This window comes from Pristiophorus japonicus, chromosome 13, assembly GCF_044704955.1.
Source record: "Pristiophorus japonicus isolate sPriJap1 chromosome 13, sPriJap1.hap1, whole genome shotgun sequence".
Lineage (NCBI taxonomy): Eukaryota > Metazoa > Chordata > Chondrichthyes > Pristiophoridae > Pristiophorus > Pristiophorus japonicus.
In genome coordinates this window covers 71,033,879-71,057,535 of record NC_091989.1, presented here as the reverse complement: position 1 = coordinate 71,057,535, position 23,657 = coordinate 71,033,879, and the positions used below count along the sequence as shown (strand labels likewise).

Genomic DNA, 23,657 nt, shown 5'->3' with positions numbered 1-23,657 from the left:
TCCTGACGAAGCAGATTTTGGTGTCTGTAATTAGGATTTATGCTCCATAAAGCAGCAGTGGTGAGAACAGTTCTTTCCACACCTCCAAGCCCACGACATTCAGGCAGAATAACCCAGTGAGGAGTGAGTTATCCAGGTTTCAGGAAAGGTTTGCCAGATGTGGGGGGCCACATGTGGGCCAAAGTCACAGTTTGAGCTCGGGGAAATCAGTGATTCTCTAAGTGTTTTCTCTAAGTGAGAATAGTGCAGTCTTCCATAATCTCTCATGACGTAATGGATCCATCCATTGACCAGACACTTTAGAAAAAGGAGACAAATTTCATTCACGCAAACAGCTTTATATAAGAACATAAGAAATAGGAGCAGGAGTCGGCCATTCGGCCACTTGAGCCTGCTCCGCCATTCAATAAGATCAAGGCTGATCTGATCTTGGCCTCAACTCCACTTCCCTGCCCACTCCCCATTACCCTTTACTACCTTATCGCTCAAAATCTGTCTATCTCCGCCTTAAATATATTCAATGACCCAGCCTCCACAGCTCTCTGGGGCAGAGAATTCCATGAATTTACAACCCTCTGAGAGAAGAAATTTCTCCTTATCTCAGTTTTAAAAGGGCGGCCCCTTATTCTGAGACTATGTCCCCTAGTTTTAGTTTCCCCCATGAGTGGAAATATCCTCTCTGCATCCACCTTGTTGATCCCCCTTATTATCTTATACGTTTCGATAAGATCACCTCTCATTCTTCTGAACTCCAATGGGTATAGGCCTAACCTACTCAATCTATCCTCATAAGTCAACCCCCTCACCTCCGGAATCAACCTAGTGAACCTTCTCTGAACTGCCTCCAATGCAAGTATATCCTTCCTTAAATACGGAGACCAAAACTGGACGCAGTACTCTAGGTGTGGCCTTACCAATACCCTGTACAGTTGTAGCAGGACCTCTATGCTTTTATACTCTATCCCCCTTGCAATAAAGACCAACATTCCATTTGCCTGCCTGATCACTTGCTGTACCTGCATACTAACTTTTTGTGCTTCATGCACAAGGACCCCCAGGTCCCTCTGTACTGCAGCACTTAGCAATTTTTCTCCATTTAAATAGTAATTTGCTTTTCTATTTTTACTGCCAAAGTGGATAACCTCACATTTTCCCATATTATACTCCATCTGCCAGATTTTTGCCCAATCACTTAGCCTCTCTGTATCCCTCTGCAGATTTTTTGTGTCCTCACAGTTTGCTTTCCCACCCATCTTTGTATTATCAGAAAACTTGGCTACATTACACTCAGTCCCTTCATCCAAGTCATTAATATAGATTGTAAATAGTTGAGGGCCCAGCACCGATCCCTGCGGCACCTCACTAGTTACTGTTTGCTAACCAGAAAATGACCCATTTATCCTGACTCTCTGTTTTCTGTTAGTTAGCCAATCCTCTATCCATACTAATATATTATCCCCAATCCCGTGAACTTTCATCTTGTGCAGTAACCTTTTATGTGGCACCGTATCGAATGCCTTCTGGAAATCCAAATACACCACATCTACTGGTTCCCCCTTATCCAGGGATGACCAATGCCCAGCTGTTGCTGTTACTCCTCCAGTAAAAAGGCATTGGTCTCATATGAAAGACAGCACTGGCGGCGGTTCCGTCTTTCATATGAGACATTAAACCGAGGCCTCTCTCAGGTGGATGTAAAACAACCCATGCCACTATTTCGAAGAAGAGCAGGGGAGTTCTGCTTGGTGTCCTGGCCAATATTTATCCCTCAACCAACATCATTAACCTAGATGATCTGGTCATTATCTCTGTTTGTGGGAGCTTGTTGTGCTCAAATTGCCTGCCCGTTTGCTACATTACACCTTCATTGGCTCAAAAGTTCTTTGGGATGTCATAAAAGGTGCTGTATAAATACCCAAGTTCTTTCTTTCTATGTATATCACTCCTTTTCAATCTGCTTTTCACATTACAGCAGGTACTAGACTTCAAATGTATTTCATTGGCTGTAAAGTGCTTTTGGATGTTCTGAGGTTATGAAAGGCGTTATATAAATGCAAGTGTTTTTTGTTCTTAACACATAGACTATGCCTGAAATGAAATTCAGTTGAGGATTTGTTTACCAAGGGAATAAAAGCAGCATGCCTCACATTATTAACACGAGTTACTTTTGCAAGAAACTCGTAAACAGATGTAAGTTGAGCAAGCTGTATAGACAGCACTTCAGCAATAGTACATGACCTCCTGTTAAAGCCCACTGCAGTCATTATGCTCCAGACATTGATTAGCCAATACGGAAATCAACTGTCTCGCCTTCGCTCATTCCCTGGTTAAAAAGTTGAAGTGGGCTCCTCGCGCGATGTGAAGGAGCGATAAGGCACAGCACTATTTTTTAAAAGTTGGGTAGTTTCGCAAGGTTAATAATGAGTCACCACTGATTGCGAGATGCCTGACAGATGAAGTATGAAGAACAGTTCTGCTTTCAGTAATGCTGGAAAGGATCTGTGAGCTACGTGTATCAAATTTCTACAAATGTAATTAAATATAATCGTTTTTAAGCTGCTTAATTTTTGCCCGCTGAACTGTTGACCCAAAAGAAGTTAATTAATTATAGTTCTTGTAGAGAATGAAAAAAATAAAGAAACTGCATATATATCGCTCCTTTCACGACATTCCAAAGTGCTCTACAGCTAATGAAGTACTTTTAAAGTGCAGTCACAGTTGTAATGTAAGAAACGTGGCAGCCAATTTCTGTACAGCAAACTCCCACAAACAGCAGGGTGATAATGGCCCAGATAATCTGTTTTAATGGTGTTGGTTGAGGGATAACTATTGGCCAAGACACTGGGGATAACTTCCCTGCTCTTCTTCGAAACAGTGCCATGCGATTGTTTACATCCACCTGAGAGGGCAGACAGCAGCTTGGTTTAACGTCTCACCCAAAAGGCGACACCTCTGACAGTGCAGCACTCTCTCAGTACTGGCACTGGCGTGTCAGCTTGGATTTTGTGCTCAAATTTTTAAACTGGGGGCCCGAATTTCATGAAGGCCTCCACCTGCCCAAGTGCCGCCCAAAGGACCGCCGATGGCCGCTGAGGTCCCTGTCGGTTCTTTGGGCGGGGTTTTCATTGGCGAGGTCTCTCGAAGGTCGGCGGGTGGAAAATCTGTGATGTTTGCCGCCGATCATTCTCGGCAGCAAAGGCGCTTGCTGCCCAAGTGCCACCAAAGGATGGAGTCGGGCCCAGGAAGGGTCGAAGAACTAAAAATAAAAAGCATCAAAAACAAACAAAAAAAAAACATCTGACGACATTCAGGGGACCCCATCCAGGTAAGTACCTGTAAAGAAATAATTTAAATAAACTTCACTAACCTTTTTTACAGCATCTTCACACTTGCCGTTGAGGACAGAACAGCCTGCACTCAGCGGTCCACTGCCGCTGACTCCCGCCCGCATGAATATGGCATGTCGGCGGGCGGGAGTGTACTTGCGCACATCGGCCGTCCGCTGACGGCGGTGGCGCTTCCCGGCGGCTCTCCCCTCCCGCCCACGCCAGGTCACGATGAAAGTGGCACTGGGCCGTTCGAGCAGAGGAATGTCGGCGGCAAGGCCATCAATTTCGGCCCCTGGGTCTTGAGCCCAAGATATTTTGACTCCGAAAGGAGGGAGCCACCACTGAGCCACGGCTGATATCTAGAGGGCCCACATTTCAAGGCAATGACTTTGAGACACCAGCTACTTTCACGTGCTCAGGAGTCCCATTGGATTTCATTCCCTGCGTTCATTCATAGGCTGTATTCTACTGAATAATTATAATTTTATAATAACTGGAAGTCTATGGCAATGGAAATATAGAAATAAAGTGGCATCTGCTTATATTGATCAGCAGTTGTAGTTCAGTCGCTTAGAAAAATCAAGGTGGTGAAATGGGTCTTGTCCCACAGCACAAAACAGGTGATAGTGAATTGGCAGCCCGTGTTACATGGATAAGAACATAAGAACATAAGAAATCGGAGCAGGAGTAGGCCATTTGGCCCCTCAAGCCTGCTCCGCCATTCATTAAGATCATGGCTAATCTGATCTTGGGCTCAGCTCCACTTCCCTGCCCACTCCCCATAACTCTTCACTCCCTCATTGTTCAAAAATCTGTCCATCTCCAGCTTAAATATATTCAATGACCCAGCCTCCACAGCTCTCTGGGTCAGTGAATTCCATAGATTTACGACCCTCTGAGAAGAAAATTCTCCTCATCTCAGTTCTAAATGGGCGGCCCCTTATTCTTAAACTATGCACCCTTGTTCTAGAACCTTGGACATTATGTAGAACGGCCTCCCGATTCACTGTCACCCCCATTGCTCCCAAGATTAATTGCACCGCGCAAAATTTGCATTTCACAAACCACGACTTCTCTGATGCTACATTATTGTAACCAGTTACAGTGATCCGTGTCGTTTGATTGGTTACTTTAATGGCAGTTCCCACTTGTTAAAAGACAATTGGCCCAATTGTAACCTTGGGAACCTGCAAGATGTAACATATGAATCAGCAATGATATTACTAATGGGCTACTGATTGTCCTGACCCAGACATAATTGGCTTATTGACCAATATCTCTGATGATGGTACAACAGGGTCGGTTTAATAGTTGTGCTTCACCAGCCGGCCCTGCCTATCGGCAATTGTGAGCTAACTACCCACAATTTACCATCCAACTTGGAACAGAACCCATCTGGAATACTGTGTTCAGTACTGGGCACTGCACCTCAAGAGGGATATATTGGCCTTGGAGGGTATGCAGCGCAGATTCACCAGAATGACACCTGGGCTAAAATTATGAGGACAGGTTGCATGAACTTGACTTATATTCTCTTAAAATATAGAAGGTTGACCTGACCGAGGTGATCTGATTGAGGTGTTTGAGGTGATAATGGGATTCGATGCAGAGACATTATTTCCTTTGCTGGGAGAATACTCTTAAAGTTAGAGCCAGGCCGTTCAGTCGTGAAATCAAGAAGCACTTCTTCACACAAAGGGTAGTTGAAGTCTGTAACTTTCTCCCCAGTGGATTTCAAAACTGAGATCAATAGACTTGTGTTGGGTAAGGGTATTAAGAGAAATGGAGTTGAGGTACAGATCAGCCAAGATCTGATTGAATGGTAGAACTGGCTCAAAGAGTTGTTCCACTTCTGTTCCGATGGCATCCACAATTGTTCAGTCAATTTAATAGACGTAAAATTGCATTAAGTGCATCTGCAGTATTCCTTAAACATTGGGAGTGGGCAAGCCTTTCTGCCTTGAAAAACTGGCCCAAATGTCTGTGTTGTTGTTTAGCAACTATGAGCTAATGATTGGGAGAGCTTTAGAAACCAGCAAATGATGATTGGGAGAGCTTTAGAAACCAGCAAATGATGCCGTAACCTGCAGGGTTACAGACCTAGAGCTCGTAAATGGGATTAGACTGGATCATTATAGACGGTCCCTCAAACGAGGATGACTGGCTTCCAGTTCACAGTGAGTTCACAGATGTTTCAATGAAGGACCGATGTTCCAGTCCCGAACTCCAATTGAAGGGTGGAAGGTATCTGTGCATGGATTTTTTTAACGTGTGGTGGCCGTTGCACATCAGCCACCACATGGGTGCGACAGAGCTCGACCTTTATCCAGTGGCAAGGGTTAACCAGGATGACTGGAGACCTGCTCTGCTGCACGGACCTAGTGCACACATATCACAGTGTGTGCTGGCCCGTGCTGCCCCTGGGCCCTTGGCTCTTCTGGGCACCGTACCCTCATTTGCCGCACCTCTGCCATGATCTCTCGCCGCTCCTAACCTCTTGTTGGCTGGCGCAGATACGATGGTAAGTACTGCAGGGAATCGAATACGGTCAAGGTGATCTCCTGCACTAGTTTCGATTGCCTGGATGGGTCAGAGAGGAATTTTCCCAGATTTTTTCCCCAATTGGCCTGGGTTTTTATCTGTTTTTTTGCCTCTCTCAGGAGATCACTTGGCTACGGTTGGGGTGGAGTGTAGAATGTTTCGGCGCAGGGGGTGTCGCAGTTGTGTGGGGCGGACTGGTTGGGCCCGATGCTCTTTACCTTTCCGCCATTGTTCATTGTTCATCGGTTTATATGTAACCTTCAGGGCTGCTGACCGAGGGCCGTGCAGCTCTTTGTCGGTCGACGTGGACACGATGGGTTGAAATGGCCGCCTCCTGCGCTGTAAATTTCTATGTTTCTATAACCCAAAAAATTGATGAAAAGGGAGAAAATGGAATATGAGAGTTAATTAGCAAGCAATATAAGAACAGATTGTAAAAGCTTCTACAGGTATGTAAAAAGGAAGAGAGTAGCAAAAGCAAACATTGGTCCCTTAGAGGCTGAGACAGGAGAAATTACATTGTGGATCAAGGAAATGACAGTGACCTTAAATAAATATTTTGTATCTGTCTTCACAGTAAAAGACACAAAATGTATTCCAAAATAGTGGCGAACCAAGGGGCTAATGAGGGTGAGGAACTTAAGATCATTAATAGCAGTGAAGGGAAAAAGTACTTGAGAAACTAATGGGACTAAAAGCCGACAAATCTCCTGGACCTGATGGACTATATCCTAGGGTTCTAAAAGAGGTGGCTACAGAGATAATGGATGCATTGGTTGTGATATTCCAAAATTCCCTAGATTCTGGAAAAGTCCCAATGGATTGGAAGGTAGCAATGTAACCCCGCTATTCAAGAAAGCAAGAAGAGAGAAAACAGGGAACTACAGACCAATTAGCCTGACATCAGTCATTGGGAAAATGCTGGAATCCATTAATAAAGAAGTGGTAACAGGGCACTTAGAATATCATAATATGATTAGGCAGAATTAACATGGTTTTATGAAAAGGAAATTGTTTTTGACAAATTTATTAAGAGTTTTTTGAGGATGTAACTAGCAGGGTAGATAATGGGGAACCAGTGGATGTAGTATATTTGGATTTCCAAAAGGCATTCAATAAGGTGCCACATAAAAAGGTTGTTACACAAGATAAGGGCTCATGGGATTGGAGGTAATATATTAGCATGGATAGAGGATTGTTTCATGGAGAGAAAGCAGAGAGTTGGGATAAACAGGTCATTTTCAGATTGGCAGGCTATAACTAGTGGGGTGCCACAAGGATCAGTGCTTGGGCCTCAACAATTCACAATCTATATTAATGACCTAGATGAAGAGACCTAGTGTAATGTGCCTAAGCTTGCTAATGATGCAAAGCTAGGTGGGACAATAATCTGTAAGGACAAAAAGAACCTGCAAAAGGATATAGACAGGTTAAGTACGTGGGCAATAAGATGGCAGATAGATTATAATGTGGGGAAATGTGAGGTTATCCCTATCTGGTAGGAAGAATAGACAAACAGAATATTTTGTAAATGATAAACTATTAAATGTTGTTCAGAGAGTTAGTGTGCAGGTACAGCAAGCAATTAGGAAGGCAATTGGCATGTTGACCTTTATTACTCGGGGGTTAGAGTACAAGAGTAAAGGGGGCCGAAATTGCCCCTCTCCTTAAGGCTTGTTCCAATCGCAAATTGGCGGCCACTGACTTTTGGTGAAATGGCCACTGCTAGCCCAATTGCCCTCCCAAGGTTTCCCGGCGATGACCCGATCCCTCCCTCCTGCTCCGCTGCTGCCGATCCGTCTCAAGTACATCATCACCGTGCGCACCGCCGATCTAACCCCCCGACAGCAACATTCCCATCGGAAAATCTTCGACCTGCCCGGTGGTGCCAAAACTAGCTTTCACCCAGTGGTCCAGTGAGGCTGAAGCCTTCTGCAGCGGCTTCCCTGAAAGTGGAGGGCACACTGCCGCTGCCGCCATGTTTTATTTTTAGTCGGCTGACTGCCAGGTCGGTCCGACAAATATGCCCCCGGGTTTGGCCGGGCTGCCAACAGGCAGTCTGGTACCTCCTCATGGGTGCCAGGCCGGAGGCCCGGCCGAAACCCTCCCTGGTGGCCCAGTGTGCCGAAGTTTTAAAAGTGAAGCGGCTCTCCCCTTTAAGTGAAAGAAACATAGAAATTTACAGCGCAGAAGGAGGCCATTTCCTCCCTTCGTGTCCGCGCCGGCCGACAAAGAGCCGCACGGCCATTGGGCAGCAGCCCTGAAGGTTACATATAAACCTATGAACAATGACGGAAAGGCAAAAAGCATCCAGCCTAACCAGTCCGCCTCACACAACTGCGACAACCCTTATACTGAAACATTCTACACTCCACCCCAGCCGGAGCCATGTGATCTCCTGGGAGAGGCAAAAACCAGATGAAAAAAACCCAGGCCAATTTAGGGGGAAAGAAATCTGGTAAAATTCCTCTCCGACCCATCCAGGCAATCGAAACTAGTCCAGGAGATCTCCCTGGCCGTATTCGATTCCCTGCAGTACTTACCATCATGACGTCATCACAGTGGTGACTCCGCTTCGCCCCCAACTTCCGCCCCTCAGGTTTTGTCACTGCCATGTTTCTGACCCTCAGGTGTTGTCTCTGCTGGGGTTTTGCCCCTCAGGTGATGTCACTGACCTCCTTCTGACTTCTTACACCGTCTTCCGGAGGAGAACAAAAAACAAAGAGCACAATTTCACCTAAGAGTCAACTTGAACCGTAGCTGCGGTAAAAACCACCAAAACGGGGTATGTGCGCCCCGTTTCGGGCGGTGGGCAACTTGCACCCCAAGAAGTCTTGCTACATGGCTTTGTTGAGACTACACCTGGAGTACTGTGTACTGTTTTGGTCTCCTGATCTAAGGAGGGATATACTTGCCTTAGAGGCAGTTCGACGAAGGTTGATTCTGGAGATGAGGGGGATTGACTTATGAAGAAAGGTTGAGTAGGTTGGACCTCTGCCCATTGGAATTCAGAGGAATGAGAGGTGATCTTATCGAAAAGTATAAGATTATGAGGGGGCTTGACAAGGTGGATGGAGAGAGGATGTTTCCATTGATGGGGGAGACTAGAACTATAGAGGGCATGATCTTAGAATAAGGGGCCGCCCATTTAAAACTGAGATGAGAAATTTCTTCTCTGAGTGTTGTGGATCTGTGGAACTCACTGCCTCAGAGAGCTGTGGAAGCTGGGACATTGAATAAATTTAAGACTGAAATAGACAGTGTCTTAAACGGTAAGGGGTTATGGGGAGCGGGCAGGGAAGTGGAGCTGAGTCCATGATCAGATCAGCCATGATCTTATTGAATGGCGGAGCAGGCTCGAGGAGCCATATGGCCTACTCCTGCTCCTATTTCTTATGTTCTTATGTTCACTAGACTATTCCCTGGGATGAGAGGGCTGTCCTATGAGGAGAGATTGAGTAAATTAGGCCTATTCTCTTTGGAATTTAGAAGAATGAGTGGAGATCTCATTGAAACTTTTGTTCTGAGTGGTATTGACAGTATAGATGCTGGGAGGTTGTTTCCCCTGGCTGGAGAGTGGAAAACTAGGAGGCACAGTCTCAGGATAAGGGGTCAACCTTTCAAGACTGAGATGAGGAGGAATTTCTTCACTCAGAAGATGGTGAATCTTTGGAATTCTCTGCCACAAAGGACTATGGATGCTCAATCATTGAGTATATTCAAGCTGGTGATCGATAGATGTTTAGATTATGGGAATCAAGGGATATGGGGACAGTGCAGGAACGTGGAGTTGAGGTCGATGATCAGCCATGATACTGAATGGCGGAGCAGGCTCGAGGGGCTGTCTGGCTTATTCCTGCTCCTAATTCTTGAGTTCTTATGAGCATGTTAAACAGCTCAACAGTGCTCCACACAGAAATGATGGTTTAGCGTGAAGAGAACTGAATGGACCAAAATGAAAGCGTTGGCATTGTGAGAAGCACAGTGAACAGAGGAGTTACCGTCTGTCTGAAGTGTTGCTGAGTGAGCAACAGTGCTATCAGCAATGCGATGCTATGTGGATTGTTATCGAAGTATCATTGTTGCACAGTTGGTAGCACTCTTGCCTCGGGGTCTAGACTGTCAGCACATAACCCAGGTTAACACTTCAGTACTGAGGAAGTGTTGCAGATCGGATCAGATATTGAACCAAGGCCCCATCTGCTTGTTTAGTTGAGATGTAACAATACATCCCTTAGAACTGTTTAAAACGCAGGGAATGTTACCAGTGTCCTGGTCAACATTCTTCCTGCAACCAACACCACCAAAAAAAACAGATAACTGGCCATTCGTGTCATTTGCTGTTTGTGGGATCTTGCTGTGCACAACTTGGGTATGAAGTGCTTTGGGACATCCCGAGGATGGTGCTAAATAAATGCAAGATTGTTCTTTCTGGTATACCAGTCAGTAGTAATGATGATTGTAATATTGGCCACATTGATCAATGTAAGAGGACTTTTAAGGAAGAATAATGGAAAGTAGTTTGAATAACACTGTTAGATCCTGTCTGGTAGTTAGTGCCCGAGATTGTTGCGTGCAAGATTCCACATGGTGAATATATGAACAGTGACTACAAGTAAGGAAATATTCTTTTTGTTTTGCAGCAGAAGACCAAGATGATGCAAGGCCAGAACAAACCTGTGACACTCTACTGATGTGCATTGTTACAGTGTTAAACCAGGGATTGAGGAATGGAGGTGGAGTGGGTGATGTGTTGAGAAAACCTTCTAAGAATGTAAGTATCTTCGCACACTTACACATGTCCCACACAGTGTCATTGCATGTGTGTGGGGAGCGTGTGGTGTGTGCACATGCATGTGTGACCATGTGCATGTGTGAGTGTGTGTGTGTATAGAGTGTGTGTGTGTAGAGTGTGCATGTGTGAGCTGTGTATGTGTGGTGTGTGCACGTGTGTGTGGTGTATGCGTGTGCGCGAGCGTGTGTGAGGTGTGTGCGTGAGTATTCTCTGTTGGATATAGTTGGGAAACAAAGGAGGAAAATATCAGAGAATTTTCCTTAATTTCTTATTACAATAAGGGCCAAGCAAAACACTAACACTGGGGCAGAACTTCCTCTCGAGGTCTTCCCACAGGCAAAGCACTAAATAATGGACATAAAATGCGCACTTACCTTAAGCTGCTAAGCCCACTCAAGATCCCGGTCTGGAGGCCTCTTGTCGAAGCGCGTTCAAGTTGGTATGTCCACAGGAGTCACGTGGGCCTGGACACCCAATCACGGGTAAGGATTTTCTCATTCATAGTAATAGGAGTTTCGTAACTTACAAATCTCCTATTACTATGAATGAGAAAAACCCCAAAAAGCACAAACACTACATAAAACATTAAAAAAAAAACACCTCACATAAATACACTAAGAGAAATTAAAGTTGTTATAAATGTTTTTTAAAAGAAAAAAAATTTGCCGATTTAAAAAAAAAAAAAAAAGTTAGGGTTTAAAATAACATTACCTGAGTGGGCAGGGTTTTAACATCAATATGTTTTTTTTTTATTTTATTTTAATCATGTTTTTGATATGTTTTAAAACTCTTACACCTGTAACAGTAGGCTATGCGCCTGCTTTTTCAGGCGCAAGAATTTTGAGGACATTTGCTGGGCAGGATATGTGTAAATCCCGCAATCTTGCCCTTGCAAATGTCCTCGCTCCCAATCTGCGGAGGATCTGTCGAGCTCCAGCTTGACCGATCGGAAAAGCCGGTTTTCAGCGCATGCACATTGTGTGCTGGAAACCGGCTTTTCCGATGCCTTTCTGGGTCCGTAGACACTTTGTACGGGCCCGGGACATTGGAATTTCCACGCCACTATCTTTTCAGCAAATGAAACTGGGCCAGCCAGGTTAGAGAGGCAATGGAATGAGATCTGCAGCAAAGGAGAGATTTCTTGGGGAGCAGCAGGAGCTGATCATGAAAAAAAATAACCAGGCAAGACACCTTGGAGCTGACTTTCTGACACGTGTCAAAGGTAAAGTAAGTGTGTTATGTTCATTGAGGACAGCGCTCAGTTCACTGAGCAGTTCTCTTTACCTCCCCGTGGAAACGCTCTATTGAAACAGCAGATGAGGGAAGAGAGAGCGGTGTTAATCATACTCTTGGTCAAGCGCATTGAACTTTGGTCAAGCGCATTTGGTTCTTTAAAATGAAGTGAAGGAAAACGCACACCCAAGAAAGTACATCGCAGATGTTAAGCTAGTCGAGCTTGAAGAATCATCATCATAGGCAGTCCCTCGGAATCGAGGAAGACTTGCTTCCACTCCCAAAGGGAATTCTCTGATGGCTGAACAGTCCAATACGAGAGCCACAGACCCTGTTACAGGTGGGACAGACATTCGTCGAGGGAAGGGGTGGGTGGGGCTGGTTTGCCGTGCGTTCTTTCCACTGCCTGCGTTTGACCTCTTTATGCTCTTTGCGTTGAGACTCGAAGAGCTCAACGCCCTCCCGGATGCACTTTCTCCACCTCGGGCGGCCTTCGGCCAGGGTCTCTCAGGTGTCGGTGGTGATGTTGCACTTTACCAGGGAAGCTTTGAGGGTGTCCTTGTAACGTTTCCGCTGCCCACTTTTGGCTCGTTTGCCATGAAGGAGCTCCACATAAAGCATTTGCTTAGGGAGTCTCGTATCTGGCATGCAAACTATGTGGCCTGCCCAGCGAAGCTGATCGAGTGTGGTCAGTGCTTCAATACTGGGGATGTTGGCCTGGGCAAGGTCACTGACGTTGGTGCGCCTGTCCTCCCAGGGTATTTGCAGGATCTTGCGGAGACATCGTTGGTGATATATTGCCAGCGACTTGAGGTGCCTTCTGTGCATCGTCCATGCCTCAGATCCATACAGGAGGGCGGGTATTACTACAGCCCTGTAGACCATGAGCTTGGTGGTAGATTTGAGGGCCTGATAGAATTGAAGAATATATTGAGCAATTGAAGCTTAAAGAGGCAGTGACCTTGATCGTCAAACTATCAACTCTTAAGCTTAACATGGTCTAGCACTGTAGCAATGGCAGCCTTCAATTTTCCAACAATTGTCCAGAAGTATCATGACAGATAGTTCTTACCACATGTTGACACTTGAGTTTAGCAAACGTTTGGCTAGGTATAGTCACAGCAGTTAATTTGGATCGTTTTGAGTTAAAAGAAGCGACACGTTATTTTCTGTCTGGGTCAATGGGCTGAAGTAATAATTTGTGCACTTAGATGAATGACGCATTAGAAATAGTGACAATTACCGCATTTCAGTGTGAAGTGATTTAAGCCCAGTGAGCATTTAACCAAAATATTTAACATTGAATTAGCGACAAAACAGTAGGGATTGTGAAAAACTCTACATTCGACCAACCTGTACTTAACAACAACAACAACAAAAACTTGTATTTATATAGTGCCTTTAACATAGTGAAACGTCCCAAAGCGCTTCACAGCAGTGTTCTAAGACAAAACAGATACATTTAACACCGAGCCACATAAGAAGAAATTAGTACAGGTGACCAAAAGCTTGGCCAAAGAGGTAGGTTTTAAGGAGCGTCTTGAAGGAGGAAAGAGAGGTAGAGAGGTGGAGAGGTTTAGGCAGGGAGTTCCAGAGCTTGGGGCCCAGGCAACAGAAGGCACGGCCACCAATGAATGAGCGATTATAATCAGGGATGCTCAAGAGGGCAGAATTAGAGGAGCGCTGACATCTCGGGGAGGGGGAGAGATTACAGAGATAGGGAGGGGCGAGGGCCATGGAGGGATTTGAAAATAAGAATGAGAATTTTGAAATCTGGAAGCCAATGTAGGTCAGCGAGCACAGGGGTGATGGGTGAGTGGGACTTGGTGCGAGTTAGGACATGGGGTACAGGGAGTGATGGGTGAGTGGGATTTGGTGCGAGTTAGGACACGGGGTACAGGGGGTGATGGGTGAGTGGGATTTGGTGCGAGTTAGGACACGGGGTACAGGGGGTGATGGGTGAGTGGGACTTGGTGCGAGTTAGGACACGGGGTACAGGGGGTAACGGGTGAGTGGGACTTCGTGCGAGTTAGGACACGGGGCACAGGGGGTGATGGGTGAGTGGGACGGTGTGAGTTAGGACACGGGGCACAGGGGGTGATGGGTGAGTGGGACTTGGTGCGAGTTAGGACACGGGCAGCCGAGTTTTGGATCATCTCCAGTTTATGTAGGGTAGAATGTGGGAGGCCAGCCAGGAGCGCGTTGGAATAGTCAAGTCTGGAGGTAACAAAGGCATGGATGAGGGTTTCAGCAGCAGATGAGCTGAGGCAGGGGCGGAGACGGGTAATGTTACGGAGGTGAAAATAGGCGGTCACTGTATCGGTTCTTTTATTTTTGTGATGTGCGCGATGTTGGCAAGGCCACAATTATGGCCCATCCTTAAATAGTTCCTAACCACCCACCGTGATTATTTTACAATTGAGTGACTCACTGGGCCATCACAGGGGGGTTTAAGTATCAGCCACCAGTGTAAGGCTGGAGTCACATTTGGCCACACCACGTAGGGGTGGCAGGTTCTGTTGCCAGAAAAACATGAGTGAAACAATTGAGTTTTTACGAGAAGCAGGCATTTCATGGATCATTTTTTTTTCTGATGCCAGCCCACACATTATCAGACGTATTGAATTCTAATTTCATAACGTGCCCTGGTGGGGTTAGACCTCTGTTACTCTCACCAGTACCATTAGCTTTCCGTATTTCACAAACGATCCCGATAAACCTCTCCTCCTTCCCCTCCAAAGATGATTGCGATAGATCCTTCATCCGGTGGGTAGATCGCGTGACGTGAGCTACTTACCTGTGCCTTGGTAGCTGTTAAGAGATTAGCTGACCTGCGACGCTAACTTAAAGCTGACTGATGAAGGCAAATCTTCTCATTCCAGGAGCCGTTGTTTGTTGCACGTGTCGTCTACGATCTCCTGTTTTTCTTCGTCGTCATCATCATCGTTCTCAACTTGATCTTCGGTGTTATCATCGACACGTTTGCTGATTTGAGAAGCGAAAAGCAGAAGAAAGAGGAGATCTTGAAGACAACTTGTTTTATCTGCGGTGAGTTGGTGTTAAACCCTGGCCCGCAGTCGTGCAGCTGAATTGCATTCCAGTTCCTATTGCTTTAGTTGGTTTAATATTACTGGTGTCATCCGTGGTTCTGTTGTAGCACTCTCACCTCCGAATCAGAAGATTGTGGGGTCATAGAAATATAGAAAATAGGAGCAGTAGTCGGCTATTCGGCCCTTCGAGCCTGCACCGCCATTCAATATGATCATGGCTGATCCTCTGTCTCAACACCATGGGCCCAAGTTTTCACAGGATAAAAAACGGGCGCCCCTCCGAGCTGGGCGCCCGTTTTTCGCGCCTAAAACGGCGCCAGAAAAAAAACGCGCTATTCTCGAGCGCTTTGCCGCTCCTTGTCTGTTTGGCGCGGCGCCCAGGGGGGCAGAGCCTACACTCGCGCCGATTTTGTAAGTGGGATGGGGCGGGTACTATTTAAATTAGTTTTTTTCCTGCCGGCAACGCTGCGCGTGCGCGTTGGAGCGTTCGCGCATGCTCAGTGTGAAAAAAAACATTGGCACTCGGCCATTTTTGTAGTTCTTTGTAGCTGTTTAATTTTTGAACATTTTTTAATAAAACCACATTGCCATCAGCACTGAGGCTTCCCTTCTCACTGTCTCCTTCCCCTCCCTCCCCTCCGCGGCAACAAACAGCTGTCTCCTTCCCCTCCCTCCCCTGCGCAGCAACAAGCCGCTGTCTCCTTCCCCTCCCTCCACGGCAACAAGATGAAATGTTAAACTGAGGCCTCGTCTGCTCTCTCAGGTGGACATAAAAGATCCGATGGCACTATTTTGAAGAAGAGCAGGGGAGTTATCCCCGGTGTCCTGGCCATTATTTAATCCTCAATCAACATAATAAAAACAGATTTTCTGGTCAGTATCGCATTGCTGTGTGTGGGAGCTTGCTGGTGCGCCAATTGGCTGCTGCATATCCCACATTACAACAGTGACTGTATTTCAAAAGTACTTCATTGGCTGTAAAGTGCTTTGGGACGACCTGAGGTCATGAAAGGCGCTATATAAATGCACCTCTTCTTTTTTTTCTATTTTATTTGCCTCCCCCATTCACAACGAGCCAGCTGCATGTGCAAAAATTAATTAGATATCAAAACTCGTGTATAGTACGTGCTTCCTGTTAGTGTCACACATGCTTCCTGTGTCACTCGCCGTTGCTCAAAGTGACACCCGCCCTTCCTGTCAGTGTCACACTTCCACATCACATGTTTCTGAATCGCCATGAGTTAGTGACATGTGAAATCTATAACTAGTTATTCGATAAAAGACGGTTAACAAAAATGAGAGCGCATGGAATTAAAAGCAACCTATTGACATGGGCAGGGAATTGGTTAGGAGGTAGGAGACAGAGAGTCGGGACAATGGGTATGTATTCCAATCACTAAAAGCTAGTGGACAGTACAAAAGATATGGTGAGGACGGGAATACAAAGGGGTGTAAGTTATGCTACAGCTGTACTGAGCTTTAGTCAGACCCCATTTCAAACACTGTTCAGTTCGGGGCACCGCTTCTCAGGAGTGCTCTATTGGCCTTGGAGGGGAGCAGCGCAGGTTTATCAGAATGATACCCGGGGTAAAAAGGTCACATTATAAGGACAGATTGCATAGACTAGGCTTGTATTCATTGCATAAAGAACATTAAGGGGTAAACTAATTGAGGTGCTTAAAATGTTTAAAGGAGTTGATAGGGTAGATAGAGAGAAACTATTTCCTCTGGTGGGGGAGTCCAGAACGATCAGACAGAACCTTCAAATTGGAGCTGGGCCATACTGTATTGATGTCTTCACAAAAAAGGGCAGTGAAATCTGGAACACTCTCCCAAAAAGCTGTCGAGGCTGGGGGTCAGTTGAAAATGTCAAAACTGAGGTTAGTAAGCTTTGTGCTAGGCGAGGGTATTAAGGGTTATGGAACCAAGGTGGGTCGATGGAGTTGAAGTATAGATCAGCCATAGAAACATAGACAAAGAAACATAGAAAATATGTGCACGAGTAGGCCATTCAGCCCTTCGAGCCTGCACCACCATTCAATAAGATCATGGCTGATCATTCACCTCAGTACCCCTTTCCTGCTTTCTCTCCATACCCCTTGATCCCTTCAGCCATGAGGGTCATATCTTAACTCCGTCTTGAATATATCTAACGAACTGGCATCAACAACTCTCTGCAGTAGAGAATTCCACAGGTTCACAACTCTCTGGGTGAAGAAGTTTCTCCTCATCTCGGTCCTAAATGGCTCACCCCTTATCCTTAGACTGTGACCCCTGGTTCTGGACTTCCCCAACATCGAGAACATTCTTCCTGCATCTAACCTGTCCAGTCCCGTCAGAATTTTATACGTTTCTATGAGATCCCCTCTCATCCTTCTAAACTCAAGTGAATACAGGCCCAGTCGATCCAGTCTCTCCTCATATGTCAGTCCTGCCATCCCTGGAATCAGTCTGGTGAACCTTCGCTGCACTCCCTCAATAGCAAGAATGTCCTTCCTCAGATTAGGAGACCAAAACTGAACACAATATTCCAGGTGAGACCTCACCAAGGCCCTGTACAACTGCAGTAAGACCTCCCTGCTCCAATACTCAAATCCCCTAGCTATGAAGGCCAACATGCTATTTGTCTTCACCATCTGCTGTACCTGCATGGCAACTTTCAATGACTGATGTACCATGACACCCAGGTCTCGTTGCACCTTCCCTTTTCCTAATCTGCCGCCATTCAGATAATATTCTGCCTTCGTGTGTGTCATGTATCTTACATTATTATATATAACTGTATCCCAACATGCTATACATGACTGTAATAAGATATGACCTGTAACCACCAGCATACCTTACCACCAGGGGTGCACTTGTAAGAGACAGGTATGTAAGGGCCGGTCTCAGGCAAGTGCGGCATTCCAGAGCTGTGAAATAAAGGTGCAGGTCCAGAGTGACCTTGACTTTACTACATACCTCGTGTGAATCTGTACTGAGGGGACAGGACTTTACAGTGGCGATGGGTTACGGGATTACAGAATCCACAGAATGGCGAACAACGGATCAGATGAAAAGTACAATGCAGGAGACAATTGGGAGGACTTTATAGAAAGGCTCCAGCAAAGCTTTGTAACCAAAGACTGGTTATGCGACGATAAGGCAGACAAGAGAAGAGCCCATCTCTTGACCAGCTGTGGCTCGAAAATATACGCTTTAATGAAGGATCTGTTGACACCCGAGAAACCAGCAAGCAAGTCGTTTGAAGAATTGAGCACACTGGTAAGAGACCACCTGAAGCCAGCCAGCAGCCTACACATGGCCAGACACAGGTTCTGCAACCACAGACGCTGCGTGGGCCAGAGCATACCCGACTTCGTGGCGGAACTTCGGAGGTTGGCTAGTTTATGTGAGTTCTCCGATGAACTGAGGAGAGAAATGCTGAGAGACTTTTTCATTGAAGGAATAGGCCACGCAGGCATATTCCGAAAGCTCATAGAGACCAAGAACCTGACCTTAGAGGCAGCAGCACTGGTTGCACAGACATTCTTGGTAGGGGAAGAAGAAACAAGGTTGATTTACAATGCAGGTACGACAACTAACGAAATATTGGAACAAGAAGTTCACAGCACTAAACAAGCTGCTACCCCCACACAGACAAAACCGGGAGAACAGGTTCTCGACAGCAGGCAGAAGCTATCAAGGGCCACAGGAATGGCCGTTCACACCTCATCAACCCACAATGCGAGCAATCAACTACAAACTGAGAGAATCTCAAGAGAGATCAGCCAGACGCAGCTCATTCTTTGGAAACTCTTTGAACAATGGAACAGATCTGTGCTGGAGGTGTGGGGGTGGGCACTCGTCAAGGGGATGTCGATTTCAGCAGGCTGTTTGCAGAAATTGTGAATATACAGGGCATTTGGCCCGCATGTGCAAAAAAATGGCAGCTCGGCTGGTATACGAATCGGATGGGTCGGAAAGCGGACCAGAAGATGCTGGGGACAGTACCCGGGACACTGGTGTACAGCGGGTCAACACGATCAATGGCCGCTGCTCCTACAACAGGACATCTCCTATAATGATGAGGGTCCTACTCAACAGGATATCTGTCAACATGGAGCTGGATACGTGAGCGAGTCAATCTCTCATGGGCGCTCAACAATTTGAACAACTGTGGCCGCATAAAAGAGACAGACCAAAACTCACAAGGGTCAATACCACACTAAGGATCTATACCAAAGAAATCGTACCAGTCCTCGGCAGCGCCATGCTCTCTGTCACACACAAAGAGACAGTGAACCGACTTCCCCTGTGGATTGTCCCTGGAGACTCCCCCAGCACTGCTGGGGAGAAGCTGGCTGGCAAAACTAAACTGGAAATGGGATGATGTCCATGCCATGTCATTAGAGGAACGGACCTCCTGCTCAACAGTTATAAAGTGATTTGAACATCTCTTTCAGCCAGGTGTGGGCACTTTCAAAGGGGCCAAAGTCAAAATCTACATCACACACGATGCTAGGCCGGTCCATCACAAGGCCAGAGCTGTACCCTATGTGATGAGGGAAAAGATTGAACACTGACTAGACAGGCTTCTGCGGGAAGGCATTATATCACCTGTGGAATTTAGCGACTGGGCAAGTCCCATCGTCCCAGTCATGAAGCCTATTGGATCCGTACGAATCTGTGGGGACTACAAATCTACCATAAACAGAGTCTCCCTACAGGACCAGTACCCGCTGCCCAGAGCGGAGGACTTATTTGCCACATTGGCTGGAGGTAAACTTTTCTCAAAATTAGACCTCACATCTGCGTATATGATGCAAGAATTGACCGAGGAATCCAAGCTACTCACCACCATCAACACACATCGAGGCCTTTTCATGTACAATCAATGCCCATTCGGCATCAGGTCGGCAGCTGCCATATTCCAGCGCAACATGGAGAGTCTGCTCAAGTCCATCCCGGGGACGGTTGTATTTCAAGACGACATACTTATCACGGGTAGGGACACCGACTCCCATCTCCGTAATTTGGAGGAAGTACTAAAGCGGTTGGATCGGGTAGGCCTACGAGTCAAGAAATCCAAGTGCCTGTTTCTCGCACCTGAGGTTGAATTTTTGGGCAGAAGGATTGCCGCTGATGGAATCTGCCCAACAGAGTCCAAAACACAAACAATTCGCCTGGCACCCAGGCCCCGGAATGTCTCAGAACTGCGCACCTTTCTCTGGCTACTCAATTACTTTGGGAACTTTATGCAGAACTTAAGCACGCTGCTGGAGCCTCTCCATGTGCTACTCCGAAAGGGGTGCGATTGGTTTTGGGGGGACGCCCAGGAACGCGCCTTCAATAAGGCACGCAACTTTCTGTGTTCCAACAGTGTTTTGACTTTCTTTGACCCAGGTAAAAAGCTAGTTCTCACATGCGATGCGTCAGCGTATGGGGTTGGGTGCGTTTTGCAACATGTCAATAGTACGGGCAAATTACAACCCATAGCTTATGCCTCCAGGTCACTTTCGCGGGCGGCTTGTGGTTCGGAATGGTAGAGAAGGAGGCGCTCGCGTGCATGTACAGTGTCAAAAAGATGCACCAATACCTTTTCGGGGCCAAGTTCGCGTTAGAAACCAACCACAAGCCCCTCGCGTCCCTCCTATCCGAGAGCAAGGCAATAAACGCCAACGCCTCGGCGCGAATTCAACGGTGGGCACGCATGCTGGCGTCCATAAAGACTATACCATAAAGCACAGACCAGGCACAGACAACTGTGCCGACGTGCTCAACAGGCTACCCCTGGCGACCACGGAAAGGTCTGACGAACAGGACTGTGAGATAGTCATGGCAATCAATGCCTTTGAGTCCACAGGTTCGCCCATGATGGCTCGCCAAATCAGAGCCTGGACGGCCAGCAATCCCACGTTATCCTTAGTAAAAAGATGAGTCCTAACCGGTGACTGGGCAGAGGCTCACGATGCCTGCCCCGAGGAATTAAAACTCTTTCACAGGCGCATGCATGAGCTATCACTACAAGCAGACTGCCTGATGTGGGGCAGCCGAGTAGTGATGCCTCTGAGAGGCAGAGAGGCATTTGTCAGGGAGCTCCACCGCGAGCACCCGGGGATCATTCTCATGAAGGCCATAGCCAGATCTCACGTCTAGTGGCCTGGTATTGACACGGACCTGGAGCTCTGCGTTCGAAGGTGCACCATTTGTGCCCAACTCCGCAATGCCCCCAGGGAGGCTCCACTGAGCCCCTGGCCCTGGCCTACCAAACCGTGGTCGCGGGTGCACGTAGACTATGCGGGCCCATTCATGGGCAAAATGTTCCTCGTAGTTGTAGATGCATTTTCAAAGTGGATCGAATGCACCATTTTAAACTCGAGCACAATTTCCACCACTGTGGAGAGCCTCGCAACCATGTTTGCAACGCACGGAATCCCTGACATTTTGGTTAGTGACAATGGTCCGTGCTTCACCAGCGCAGAATTCCAAGACTTTATAATTGACCACGGCATAAATCACGTCAAGTCAGCACCGTTCAAGCCGGCCTCCAACGGCCAGGTGGAGAGAGCATTGCAAATCATTAAACAAGGCATGCTTAAAATCCAAGGTCCCACGCTGCAGGGTCGCCTGTCGCGACTGCTGCTGGCACACAGATCTCGCCCGCACTCACTGCTGGGATCCCCCCCGCGCAACTGTTGATGAAAAGGACTTTAAAAACAAGGCTCTCATTAATCCTCCCAGACATGCACGAAATCGTTGAGGCAAAGCGCCGTAAGCTGACTGAGTACCATGACAGAAATTCGAGGGTGAGATGGAATGAGATAGGGGACAAAGTGTTTGTACTAAACTATGGCAGGGGTCCCAAATGGCTTTCAGGGACAGTAACGGGCAAGGAAGGAAACAGGCTACTGGTAGTACAAATGGACAATGGCAAAACCTGCCGGAGGCATGTAGACCAAGTCAAAAGCAGATTTACCAACAACACTGCGGAACCAGAGGCAGACTACAATGTGGAACTCGCACCACACCTGGTGGACAGACAGAGGGAACAACCTGAGGAAAGGGCAATCCCAACAGACAGCCCAGGCGAGTCAACAACAATCACACCAATCCCAACAGACAGCCCAGGCGAGATACCAGCAACCACACCCAAAGAAAAACAGACACCAAGGCAAACAACTGAACCACAACTCAGATGCTCCACGCGAGAGCGTAGACCACCTGAGAGACTGAACCTATAAAGACAATAAGACCTTGGGGGAGGGTGTTGTCATGTATCTTACATTATTATATATAACTGTATCCTAATATGCTATACATGACTGTAATAAGATATGACCTGTAACCACCAGCATACCTTACCACCAGGGGTGCACTTGCAAGAGACAGGTATATAAGGGCAGGTCTCAGGCAAGTGCGGTATTCCAGAGCTGTGAAATAAAGGTGGAGGTCCAGAGTGACCTTGACTTCACTACATGCCTCGTGTGAATCTGTACTGAGGGGACAGGAATTTACAGTGTGTTTGCCCCTAAAGTGGATAACCTCACATTTATCCACATTATACTGCATCTGCCATGCATTTGCCCACTCACCTAACCTGTCCAAGTCACCCTGCAGCCTCTTAGCATTCTCCTCACAGCTCACACCGCCACCCAGCTTAGTGTCATCTGCAAACTTTGAGATATTACACTCAATTCCTTCATCTAAATCATTGATGTATATTGTAAATAGCTGGGGTCCCAGCACTGAGCCCTGCGGCACCCCACTAGTCACTGCCTGCCATTCTGAAAAGGACATGTTTATCCTGACCCTCTGCTTCCTGTCTGCCAACTGGTTCTCTATCCATGTCAATACATTACCCCCAATACCATGTGCTTTAATTTTGCACAACAATCTCTTGTGTGGGACCTTGTCAAAAGCTTTTTGAAAGTCCAAATACACCACATCCACTGGTTCTCCCTTGTCCACTCTACTAGTTACATTGTCTCAAAATTCTAGGTTTGTCAAGCATGATTTCCTTTTCATAAATCCATGCTGACTTGGACCAATCCTGTCACCGCTTTTCAAATGCGCTGCTATTTCATCTTTAATAATTGATTCCAATATTTTCCCCACTACCAATGTCAGGCTAACTAGTCTATAATTCCCCGTTTTCTCTCTCCCTCCTTTTTTAAAAAGTGATGTTACATTAGCTACCCTCCAGTCCATAGGAACTGATTCAGAGTCGATAGACTGTTGGAAAATGATCACCAATGCATCCACTATTTCTAGGGCCATTTCCTTAAGTACTCTGGGATGCAGACTATCAGGCCCTGGGGGTTTATCGGCCTTCAATCCCATCATTTTCCCTAACACAATTTCCTGACTAATAAGGATTTCTTTCAGTTCCTTCTTCTCGCTAGATCCTCTGTCCCCTAGTATTTCCGGAAGGTTATTCGTGTCTTCCTTCGTGAAGACAGAACCAAAGTATTTGTTCAATTGGTCTGCCATTTCTCTGTTCCCCATTATAAACTCACCTGATTCTGACTGCAAGGGACCTACGTTTGTCTTCACTAATCTCTTTCTCTTCACATATCTATAGAAGCTGTTGCAGTCAGTCTTTATTTTCCCAGTAAGCTTCCTCTCGTACTCTATTTTCCCCCTCCTAATTAAACACTTTGTCCCCCTCTGCTGGATTCTAAATTTCTCCTCGTCCTCAGCCATGATCTAATTGAATAGTGGAACATG

The 23,657-nt window shown here is 46.6% G+C and overlaps 1 protein-coding gene across 3 annotated transcripts in view; it reads left to right on the top strand.

The window, feature by feature from the left end:
• itpr2 (inositol 1,4,5-trisphosphate receptor, type 2) overlaps positions 1–23,657 on the top strand; it is a 404,634-nt gene that overhangs the window by 356,729 nt on the left and 24,248 nt on the right. For 2 of the 3 annotated variants that reach the window (XM_070897635.1, XM_070897633.1), the window contains 2 exons: positions 10,514–10,644; positions 14,781–14,946. In XM_070897635.1, coding sequence (XP_070753736.1) covers positions 10,514–10,644; positions 14,781–14,946 — 297 coding nt within the window. The remainder of the gene's footprint in view (positions 1–10,513; positions 10,645–14,780; positions 14,947–23,657) is intronic. The other variant, XM_070897634.1, reaches the window with a different exon arrangement.